Source organism: Oncorhynchus kisutch, linkage group LG13 (assembly GCF_002021735.2).
Source record: "Oncorhynchus kisutch isolate 150728-3 linkage group LG13, Okis_V2, whole genome shotgun sequence".
Lineage (NCBI taxonomy): Eukaryota > Metazoa > Chordata > Actinopteri > Salmoniformes > Salmonidae > Oncorhynchus > Oncorhynchus kisutch.
The window spans coordinates 47990088-48002720 of record NC_034186.2 but is presented as its reverse complement, the minus strand read 5'-3'; the positions used below and the strand labels follow the sequence as shown (position 1 = coordinate 48002720).

General features: G+C 42.1%; 1 protein-coding gene across 1 annotated transcript in view; it reads right to left on the bottom strand.

Moving 5' to 3' along the window:
• LOC109902249 (kinesin-like protein KIF14) overlaps positions 1 to 12633 on the bottom strand; it is a 60993-nt gene that overhangs the window by 15781 nt on the left and 32579 nt on the right. The window contains exon 24 of the mRNA XM_020498458.2: positions 6434 to 6621. Within this exon, the coding sequence (XP_020354047.2) occupies positions 6434 to 6621 (188 nt within the window). The remainder of the gene's footprint in view (positions 1 to 6433; positions 6622 to 12633) is intronic.

Genomic DNA, 12633 nt, shown 5'->3' with positions numbered 1-12633 from the left:
TGGAGATGTTTGATATGGGTCTGGAAGGAGAGTTTAGTCTAACCAGACACCTAAGTATTTGTAGTTGTCCACGTATTCTAAGTCAGAGCCGTCCAGAGTAGTGATGTTGGACAGGCGGGTATGTGCAGGTAGCGATCGGTTGAAGAGCATGCATTTAGTTTTACTTGTATTTAAGAGCAATTGGAGGCCACGGAAGGTGAGTTGTATGGCATTGAAGCTTGCCTGGAGGGTTGTTAACACAGTGTCCAAAGAAGGCCCGGAAGTATACAGAATGGTGTCGTCTGCGTAGAGGTGGATCAGGGACTCACCAGCAGCAAGAGCGACCTCATTGATGTATACAGAGAAGAGTCGGTCCAAGAATTGAACCCTGTGGCACCCCCATAGAGACTGCCAGAGGTCCGGACAGCAGACCCTCCGATTTGACACACTGAACTCTATCAGAGAAGTAGTTGGTGAACCAGGCGAGGCAATCATTTGAGAAACCATGGCTGTCGAGTCTGCCGATGAGGATATGGTGATTGACAGAGTCGAAAGCCTTGGCCAGATCAATGAATACGGCTGCACAGTAATGTTTCTTATCGATGGCGGTTAAGATATCGTTTAGGACCTTGAGCGTGGCTGAGGTGCACCCATGACCAGCTCTGAAACCGGATTGCATAGCAGAGAAGGTATGGTGAGATTCGAAATGGTCGGTAATCTGTTTGTTGACTTGGCTTTCGAAGACCTTAGAAAGGCACGGTAGGATAGATATAGGTCTGTAGCAGTTTGGGTCAAGAGTGTCCCCCCCTTTGAAGAGGGGGATGACCGCAGCTGCTTTCCAATCTTTGGGAATCTCAGACGACACGAAAGAGAGGTTGAACAGGCTAGTAATAGGGGTGGCAACAATTTCGGCAGATCATTTTAGAAAGAAAGGGTCCAGATTGTCTAGCCCGGCTGATTTGTAGGGGTCCAGATTTTGCAGCTCTTTCAGAACATCAGCTGAATAGATTTGGGAGAAGGAGAAATGGGGAAGGCTTGGGCGAGTTGCTGTTGGGGGTGCAGTGCTGTTGTCCGGGGTAGGAGTAGCCAGGTGGAAAGCATGGCCAGCCGTAGAAAAATGCTTATTGAAATTCTCAATTATGGTGGATTTATCAGTGGTGACAGTGTTTCCTATCTTCAGTGCAGTGGGCAGCTGGGAGGAGGTGTTCTTATTCTCCATGGACTTTACAGTGTCCCAGAACTTTTTTGAGTTAGTGTTGCAGGAAGCAAATTTCTGCTTGAAAAAGCTAGCCTTGGCTTTTCTAACTGCCTGTGTATAATGATTTCTAGCTTCCCTGAACAGCTGCATATCACGGGGGCTGTTCGACGCTAATGCAGAACGCCATAGGATGTTTTTGTGTTGGTTAAGGGCAGTCAGGTCTGGGGAGAACCAAGGGCTATATCTGTTCCTGGTTCGAAATTTCTTAAATGGGGCATGTTTATTTAAGATGGTTAGGAAGGCATTTAAAAAAAATATCCAGGCATCCTCTACTGACGGGATGAGATCAATATCCTTCCAGGATACCCCGGCCAGGTCGATTAGAAAGGCCTGCTCGCAGAAGTGTTGTTAACAAAAGGCTAAGCTTGAGAGCTAGCATATTCATTTCATTTGCGATTTTCATGAATAGTTAACGTTGTGTTATGCTAATGAGCTACGGGGATAATTACACTCCTGGATACAGGTTTCTTTCGTAGCTAAATGTGACGCACCAAACGGAGCGATTTCTACTAAACAAATAATCTTTCAGGAAAAACTGAGCATTTGCTATCTAACTGAGAGTCTCCTCATTGAAAACATCTGAAGTTCTTCAAAGGTAATTATTTTATTTGAATGATTTTCTGGTTTTTGTCAAAATGTTGCCTGCTAATGCTAATGCTAAATGCTACGCTAGCATGCTACGCTAACAGCGCTAGATGCTACACAAATGCTTATTTTGCAATGGTTGAGAAGCATATTTTGAAAATCTGAGATGACAGTGTTGTTAACAAAAGGCTAAGCTTGAGAGCTAGCATATTAATTTCATTTCATTTGCGATTTTCATGAATAGTTAATGAGGCTGTATTCACGATCCCGGATCCGGGATGGCTCGACGCAACAGGTTACAGATATCCATAAAAAGTATTGTTTAAAGTTTGCCACAAGCCACCTGGGAGACACACCAAACATGTGGAAGAAGGTGCTCTGGTCAGATGAAACCAAAATTGAACTTTTTGGCAACAATGCAAAACGTTATGTTTGGCGTAAAAGCTACACAGCTCATCACCCTGAACACCTCATCCCCACTGTCAAACATGGTGGTGGCAGCATCATGGTTTGGGCCTGCTTTTCTTCAGCAGGGACAGGGAAGATGGTTAAAATTGATGGGAAGATGGATGGAGCCAAATACAGGACCATTCTGGAAGAAAACCTGATGGAGTCTGCAAAAGACCTGAGACTGGGACGGAGATTTGTCTTCCAACAAGACAATGATCCAAAACATAAAGCAAAATCTACAATGGAATGGTTCAAAAATAAACATATCCAGGTGTTAGAATGGCCAAGTCAAAGTCCAGACCTGAATCCAATCGAGAATCTGTGGAAAGAACTGAAAACTGCTGTTCACAAATGCTCTCCATCCAACCTCACTGAGCTCGAGCTGTTTTGCAAGGAGGAATGGGAAAAAATTTCAGTCTCTCGATGTGCAAAACTGATAGAGACATTCCCCAAGCGACTTACAGCTGTAATCGCAGCAAAAGGTGGCGCTACAAAGTACCACTTGTTGTTGATTCTTCACAAAAAAATACAGTTTTATATCTTTATGTTTGAAGCCTGAAATGTGGCAAAAGGTCGCAAAGTTCAAGGGGGCCGAATACTTTCGCAAGGCACTGTAGTGGTGGCTGCATCGTGTTATGGGTATGCTTGTAATCATTAAGGACTGGGGAGTTTTTCAGGAAAAAAACAATTTGGAATGGAGCTAAGCACAGGCAAAATCTTAGAGGAAAACATTGTTCAATCTACTTTCCACCAGACACTGGGAGATGAATTAACCTTTCAGCAGGACAATAACTTAAAACACAAGGCCAAATCTACACTGGAGTTGCTTACCAAGAAGACAGTGGCTGTTCCGGAGTGGCCGAGATACAGTTTTGACTTAAGTCTACTTGAAAATCTATAACAAAACCTGAAAATGGTTGTCTAGCAATGATCAACAACCAAATGTATAGTGCTTGAAGCATTTTAAAAATAATAAATGAGCAAATGTTCCACAATCCAGGTGTGGAAAGCTCTCAGAAATTTACCCAGAAAGACTGTTATTGCTGCCAATGGTGCTTCTACAAAATATTAACTCTGGGCTGTGAATACCTATGTAAATGAGATACGCATTTCATTTTTTTTAAATTCTAAAAACATATTTTCACTTTGTCATTATGGGGTAGTGTGTGTACAGTAGATGAGGTGAGAGAAAAAATATATTTAATCAATTTTGAATTCAGGCTGCAACAACAAAATGTGTAATGAGTCAAGGGGTATGAATACATTTTGAAGGCTTGGTATACCGTCACTAGTGACTAGTGTGGGCTGGGTGGTAACCTTGCGGTTAAGAGGTTGCGCCAGTAACCAAAATGTTTCTGGTTTGAATCCCCTTGCTGACTAGGCGAAATTTGTCAATATGCCCTTGAGCAAGGCACTTAAACCTAATTGCTCCAGTAAGTCGTTCTGGATAAGATTGTCTGCTAAATTCCTAAAATGTAGTGAAGGTCTTCACACACCTTGCAGTCTTCACATTTTGCTGCCTTAAAATGTAATCTCAAAAGGGAATATATTTGATTATTTTCCCAACCATCTACACAACCTAGTCCAAATTTTCAAAGTTAAAGACAAGGTGAAGATGTTTTGAAGTGGATTTAACATTGTCATACAGGCCAATAATGTGGAGTGAATGCAATGTTATTGCAGAGACTGGAACTAGAGAGTTTGTCAGGATCTAAATAATTATGAAAGGAACAAAGCTCAGATAAAATGTAAGAGGAAACCCTGTCTCAGCCTTCTGAATACCTAACCGTGGGATAGTTATTTTTCAGAAAGACAATTACACACATTTTTATGTCAAATACACACCAGAATGGCTCTCCAATATGTTTTGAGTGTTCCTGAAAGGTCCAGTCTCAATCCTGACTTAAACCTGCTTGAAAATCAGAGACACGGTTTGAATATTGTTGTCCATCATTGACTCCCAACCAAATTTACTGACCTTGAGCAATTTTGACAAAAACAATGGATATCATATGTTGCCCTAAGACTTGTGCAACGCTGGAGAAGGTTGTGTACATCGGTTGCATTCTTTAACACAATTTTAAGGCAGCAAAATGTAAAGACCGTGCAAGGCGTGTGTAGACATTCATTAGGCACTGTATAATATACATTCATTCATGTTGGACTTGAGGCTGAAGGTTGAGAATTCCCCTACGCTCTGATATTTCCATACGAGGAGTCAAAACAGCTCAAAGCTAAAACCAGTCAATCAGCAACGTGAATTTTGATGAGCCAGTGAGGTGTCAACCCAACTCGATTGAAAAAGATTTTCCTTTTGCAGCGTTTGTGTCTTTTCAGTTTAATTGGGATAAAAACGGATATTTCTAGAATATCTTTACTGTAATTCACTATGACATTACTTACAGTAAACTAGTCAACAATGTATGTGTACTGTACATACAGTGCCTTCAGAAAATATTCAGATCCCTTTTCCACACTCTGGTATAGCTTTATTCTACAATTGATTAAATATAGATTTTTTTCCCCTCAATCTACACACAAAACCCCATAATGACAAAGCGAAGACAGGTTTTTAGAAATTGTAGCGGAGTGGATCCTGTTTCCATTGGTCATCCTTGAGGTGTTTCTATAACTTGATTGGAATCCACCTGTGGGAAATTCAATTGATTGGACATGATTTGGAAAGGCTCGCACCTGTCTATACAAAGTCCCACAGTTGATAGTGCATGTCAGAGCAAAAACCAAGCCATGAGGTCGAAGGAATTGTCTGTAGAGCTCCGATGCAGGATTGTGTCGAGGCACAGATCTGGGGAAGGGTACCAAAAAATGTCTGCAGCATGGAAGATCCCCATGAACATAGTGGCCTCCATCATTCTTAAATGGAAGAAGTTTGGATCCACAAAGACTCTTCCTAGAGCTGGCCGCCCGGCCAAACTGAGAAATCAGGGGAGAAGAACCTTGGTCAGGGAGGTGACCAGGAAACCTGATGGTCACTGACAAAGTTCCAGAGTTCCTCTGTGGAGATGGGAGAACCTTCCAGAAGGACAACCATTTCTACAGAACTCCACCAATCAGACCTTTGTGGTAGATTGGCCAGATGGAAGCCACTCCTCAATAAAAAGGCACATGACAGTCCACTTGGAGTTTGCCAAAAGGCACCTAAATCCTCTCAGACCATGAGGAACAAGATTCTCTGGTCTGATGGAACCAAGATCGAACTGTTTGGCCTGAATGCCAACCGTCACATCTGGAGGAAACCTGGCACCATCCCTACGGTGAAGCATGGGGTTGGCAGCATCATGGTATGAGGATGTTTTCAGTAGCAGGGAGACTAGTCAGGATCGAGGGAAAGATGAACAGAGCAAAGTACAAAGAGATCCTTGATGAAAACCTGCTCAGGACCTCAGACTGGACAACGACATTAAGCACACAGCCAAGACAACGCAGGAATGGCTTCGGCACAAGTCTCGGGAATGTCCTTGAGTGGCCCAGTCAGAGCCCGGACTTGAAAACGATCGAACATCTCTGGAGAGACCTGAAAATAGCTGTGCAGCGATGCTCCCAATCCAACCTGAGAGAGCTTGAGAGGATCTGCAGAGAAGAATAGGAGAAACTCCCCAAATAAAGGTGCCAAGCGTTATACCAAAGACTCAAGGCTGTAATAGCTGCCAAAGGTGCTTCAACAAAGTACTGAGTAAACGATCTGAATACTTATATAAATGTACAATTTCAGTTTTATATTTTTAATACATTTGAAAACAATTCTACAAAACCTCTTTTTACTTTGTCATTATGGGGTAAAATGATTTAACACATTTTAGAATAATGCTGTATAGTAATAAAATGTGGAAAATGTAAAGGGGCCTGAGTACTTTCCGAATGCACTGTAGGTATGATTGAATGTTTTTGGTGCATAGTTCTATCTGTATGTTGTACATTCACATACAGCGGCTACTGTTTTGAATATACTGTGTTCAATAGTTTCAATGCTCCAATGTGTCCTTTGTGTACCTTTTGGAATGTAATACTTTAGCCAACCTATATTTATTCAGGTCAATTTCATAAAGATAACATCTCTTTTTCAAGACAGTCCTAGTCCGATACATTGTTAATTCTATTGTCTGATCTTTTTAAGTTAAAAGTGCTGACAGAAATGTCTACCTGGATGAGAAGCTGAAAGTAACCACCCATTCTCTTGACTTGGGTCTTGAGCTCCTCTGCGACGGTGTAGAGGGGTCCGGCTCTGGGTTTGACGCTGGCCACCCACTGCATGGTGATAAACACGGCTCTCTCGATGGCCGAGGTGGCCTTCACCAGCTGTGTCGGAGCCTCAGCCTCTAACACAAACACTGGGACACAGAGACAGAATAAAGAATACATTACAATAGGTCAATTTAGTATTTTCATTTAGTCTGATTCACGTTGTTTAGTTTAACCTTGCCATGACTATTCAGATAATGTACACTACCGATCAAAAGTTTTAAAACACCTACTCATTCAAGGGTTTCTTTATTTTTACTATTTTATACATTGTAGAATAATAGTGAAGACAACAAAACTATGAAACACATGGAATCATATAGTAACCAAAAAAAAAAGTGTTAAAACAAATCCAAATATATTTTATTTATTTTTCTTGAGGCCAGATTACCTGCTCAATCCCCCGACCTCAACCAAATTGAGATGGTTATTGGATTAGTCAGACCCCAGAGTGAAGGAAATGCAGCCAACAAGTGCTCAGCATATGTGGGAACTCCTTCAAGACTGTTGGAAAAGCATTCCAGGTGAAGCTGGTTGAGAGAATGCCAAGAGTGTGCAAAGCTGTCATCAAGGGAAAGGGTGGCCTTTTGAAATCTCAAATATAAAATACTTGTTTTACACTTTTTTGGGTTACTACATGATTCCATGTGTTATTTCATAGTTCTGATGTCTTCACTATTATTCTACAATGTAGAAAATAGTCAAATAAAGAAAAACCCTTGAATGAGTAGGTGTTTAAAACTTTTGACCGGTAGTGGAGGTACAAATCACGAAGGCTGATCTAAATGGATAGCTCACATTACTTCATTCTGTAACCACAATATAATTTACATTGTTTTCTCTTTGCCTGATGACTCATACTGAATTTAATTCCGCTGCTCTATCTATCGCTACATACCTTTAGTCAGACTGCCATCGTAGAAGTCGTTTTTGCTTTCAAAGTGAGGGACGTTGTACAAAACAAGTCATCAGCGATTGATCGCTTCTATCAAAGCCAATTACCATCTCCAAAACGCCACTTGACCAAGTGTTTTCAGGCTCTGGCCCAACCCATCGGTTTGTGGAACCAATCAGAACGGTTTGAATATGTTCGCAATCGAGAAGTCGTTGTGAGGAGATCATATCCAGACTCATCGTGGGCGTGGTGTTTGGCCATTGCAATGTGGTTGGGTAGCCAGGCAATCCTCTTCTATGGACACAGCAGGAATTTATATCTGATGTTTAGAATGTTCTCATCAACAGCACAGCATCATGTCACTCCTACTCCTTTACTATCAATTAGCCATGTGCGGAATGTCAGTCACCTATTACCCTATGGCCAATCAGCACAGCTGAATAATGTAACTTTATCACACTTGCTAAATAACCTATAGGCATAGTATCTACGCTGCAATAGTCTATGTGCCGGGGGACTAGGGTCAGTCTGTTATATCTGGTGTCCTAGGTGACTAAGTATGTGTGCTCTCTCCATCCCCCCCTCTCGGAGGACCTGAGCCCTAGGACCATGCCTCAGGACTAACTGGCCTGATGACTCCTGGCTGTCCCCAGTCCACCTGGCCGTGCTGCTGCTCCAGTTTCAACTGTTCTACCTGCAGCTATGGAACCCTCACCTGTTCACCGGACGTGCTACCTTTTCGACTCCCTCCCTCTCTCGACCTCTGAATGCTTGGCTATGAAAAGCCAACTGTCATTTACTCCTGAGGTACTGACCTGTAGCAGCCTCTACAACCACCGTGATTATTATTTGACCCTGCTGGTCATCTATGAACATTTGAACATCTTGAAGAACAATCTGGCCTTAAATGACCATGTACTCTTATAATCTCCACCCGGCACAGTCAGAAGAGGACTGGTTCCTGCCGTTCTTTTTTTTCTAGCCACCGTGCTTCTACAGCCATTTGGGGTTTTAGGCTGGGTTTCTGAAAAAGCACTTTGTGATGTCTGCCGATGTAAAAAAGGGCTTTATGAATTCATTTGATTTGAATTTGCATACTGGTGCAATAATCAACGTGCTCTTCTCACCAATGGGAATACATATTTTGATGCATTTAAAATGACGGCTCCCTCACGTCTTACAGCAAAAGTTTCACCGCCGACCCTCCACCGTCAGCAGCTGAAGGTCCGTCATCGGAACCTTTCTCTCCTAGAGGGATGGTTTCAATGCCAGCTGCCCCGCAAAGTGCTGCCTGCATACCAGCATCTGGCTCCAATGATCAATGACGAAGTCATTCCCCAAAACTCTTAATAAAATGTTCATACTTGCCTCTGTTGTTCATTCAGTTTAGCCTGCCCTCGACTGAACTAAGTATAGTGACTAGGGTTGGGAAATATTACGACAGTATCCTCTGTCGACGATGTTTGGCGGCCATTGTCGATGGTGAGGACATTGTGATGTGACAGACGATGGCTTAGCCTGTTTGAACTGGACTGGCACCACGTAGTAGCCTAAAGAATGGAGTTGGGCAGCAGACGACAGGGCAGCATACAAGTGGCATTCCAAGTAATCTGCCTATTCATATTTGCTATAGCACATTTCAGTAAATAGCCTGTTATATAAGCCTACAGAACGCAAGAGTAGTGTAGGCTAGAAAGACCAGAGAATTCCACCAAAGCAGCGCAAAAATGTTCCGTCATAAAATATTGATTCTCGCCTTCTGTAAATGCATGGGCCTTAAAATAGCCTAAACCTATAAAAAAAATGGATAACTGGCACTCCCTAACTAGTGTCCAGCGGTAAAAAAACAACAACAATAAACAGCTATATTCCCTTGTCTCTACAATCAATATGAATACGACTTTGGGCTTTCATTGTTTTATGCATGCTTTCTCTCCCGATCAAACAATTAGAATAATTAACAGTTCCATCTCAAAAGTAGATTGAACAGCCCAAAAACATGAGGAAGCCAGGGGACTAATAATGAGTAAGGACAAACAATATCAATGGCCTATAAAACAATCTAATGACAAGTTTAAGATTATTTAAGAAATAAATCTGTGCGGGGAGTAAGAATCCCTCCAATAACCTATCCTCCTACCATAAAAGCTTTAAGTCAAAATAAAGTTACGAACAAAAGTCTATTTCCAAATGTCCTGTTTTTAATATTATTACCTTTAACTAGGCAAGTCAGTTAAGAACAAATTCCTATTAACAATTAGGGCCTAGGAACAGTGGGTTAACTGCCTTGTTCAGGGGCAGAATGACAGATTTTTAACTTGCCAGCTCGAGGATTCGATCTAGCAACCTTTCGGTTACTGGCCCAAAACCCTAACCATCAGGCTACCTGCCACCCCCTAAAGGCCTAAGGTCCAATAGTTTCCACTTCCAAAAAGAACATGAATGAAAGTCGGAGTCAATAAGCCTATGCATACAGTGCATTCGGAAAGTATTCAGATCCCTTCCCTTTTCCCACATTGTTACGTTACAGCCTTATTCTAAAGTGTACAAAAACATAATTACAAAAGTGAAAAGTTTTTTGGGAACGTTTGCAAAAACCAAAGCCAGAGATGTTGAAGGAATTGTCCAAGATAGGATCGTGTTGAGGCACAAATCTTGAGACGGGTACCAATAAAATGTCTGCAGCATTTAAGGTCCCCAAGAACACAGTGGCCTCCATCATTCTTAAATGGAAGAAGTTTGGAACCACCAAGACTCTTTCTAGAGCTGTCCTGCCGGCCAAACTGAGATATTTGGGGAGAAGGGCCTTGGTCAGGGAGGGGACCAAGAACCCAATGGTCACTACGACAAAGCTCCAGAGTTCCTCTGTGGAGATTGGGGAACCTTCCAGAAGAACAACCATCTCTGCAGAACTCCACCAATCAGGCCTTTATGGTAGAGTGGCCAGACAGAACCGCTCCTCAGTAAAATGCACATGACATGCTTGAAGTTTGCCAAAAAGCACCTGAAGGACTCAGACCATGAGAAACAAGGTTCTCTTGTCTGATGAAAACAAGATTGAACTCTTTGGCCTGAATGCCAAGCATCACGCCTGGAGGAAACCTTGCACCATCCCTACAGTGAAGCAGAGTGGTGGCAGCATCATGCTGAGGGCATGTTTTTCAGCGGCAGGGACTGGGAGACTAGTCAGGATCGAGGGAAAGATGAACAGAGTAAAGTAAAGAAAGATCCTTGATGAAAAGTGCTCTGGAGCAGGTTACGGCCTCAGACTGAGGCAAAGGTTCACCTTCCAACAGAACAACAACTCTAAGCACACAGCCAAGACAACACAGAAGGGGCTTCAGGAAAAGTCTGAATGTCCTTGAGTGGCACAGCCAGAGTCTGGACTTGAACCCAATCGAACATCTCTGGAGAGACCTGAAAATAGCTGTGCAGCGATGAAAGGATCTGCAGAGAACAACGGGAGAAAATCCCCAAATACAGGTGTGCCAAGTTTGTAGCGTCATAACCAAGACAATAATCGCTGCCAAAATGCTACAAAGTACTGAGTAAAGGGTCTGAATACTTATGAAAATGTTCATAGCTGATACAACATAGCGGATAAGAGTCAATCTATAATTTCGATTAAGATATTAAAGAGCGAGCTAGGACAAAGTCAATTTATATACTTGTTCAGCATTTTTTTATTCAAAACATGGGCCATTCTTACAGTATTCTCCCTGTACACCAAGTCAGAACCGTAGGATAAATAAAGGGGGTATAAACGCAGACAATGAAAGCTCTTACAATATTCGATATTGACATTTCTATAAAATAGGCTAAATGTGCACCACCAAGTCCAAACAGCAGGCTACATTGTTAGGAGAAAAGGGAGCAAATTATTAGGGTGAGGCACATGGGATACTAACAGCTTAATACACAACATACACTTAGTATTGCTTAGCATATTACATCATTACACAACATACATTTTTGTGCTGTGCTCACTTGAACAGGAAGGTGGTGCGAAAGTCCTTCTTGTGCACAGATTTTGTCATCAAAATGTATCATCAAATTCTGTCATTCTCTGGATTTATGGTGCTTTCAAAAACAACTCGGAACTTGGGGAAAAAAACAAGGTTGAATCATGACGTCAGTGATCTTCAGGTCGGAGCTCTAAAAAGAGTTCCCGATTTGGAATTCTGAGTTGGATGACCGTTCAAAACAAAAAAATTCCCAGTCGGAGCTCGTTTCCCCGAGTTCCCAGTTTACTTGAACTCACTGAAGTCTGAGATTTTCCAGTTGTTTCGAACGCGGCAGAAGTCATGCTGTATTGACAGCTTGGCCAATGTTGAATGTTTATCCTTTTAAGCTTGGAAAAGGACACCCTTAAACCCAGACTTGGACCACACACCCTCTCCACTGAATAGCAGGCTGGTGATTGCTTTGCAAAGCTTGCAGTTAGCCACTGATTCCTTCCAAACCACTCATTGTTGAATTTGCGATTTCCAACTTGTGTAATGTTTATGTCCAATGTACAATGAGCACCAATACATTTTATCTATACTTTCTCTTCATATGACAAGGACTGAAAAGGATTTTCCAGTAGATGTCAACTTGATTCATGATGATGACTGCTAACTTGTTAGCTAAGATTTTGAAAGTATGATGTTGACACGATCAGTCCAATCAAAGCTTCGGTATATATAACGTGATTTGACGTCATCTATGGCCAATGCCCTTGAGCCTTCTTGGATGGGCCCTTCTAATGTAACTATATGGCAGCATCCAAGGGGTTTGAATTTCCCCTTAAACTTTGCAGTGACGTAGTCTCCCCTTGAGTGACAGAACACTGAGCCAATCACAGCGCAACTAAAGAACACCAACCACCAATTTTCAGCTGGCTGCCCCACCACCACAGAAAGCACTGAGCTAGGCTGAAACACCTGCATTTTGGAGCTGCCTTACTCAATATTTGTTTTACATTGTTAGCAAACTGATATGCCAAAATAAAATGCAACATGCAAAACGGGCACATAAAAAAAAGCTAAAAAAGGTGGGTGTGCCGTCTTCCTGTTAGAAGGTAACAGATGATTTTATTACAGTGGTTAAGATGGATTTTCATTGTGTTCCAGTGTTTATCGCCCCCTAGTGGAACTTTCTAGTACTAAGAAAGACTGTACGGAAACAGGAAGTAGAGTAGTCGTTCAGCACGCAAAGCTGCTAA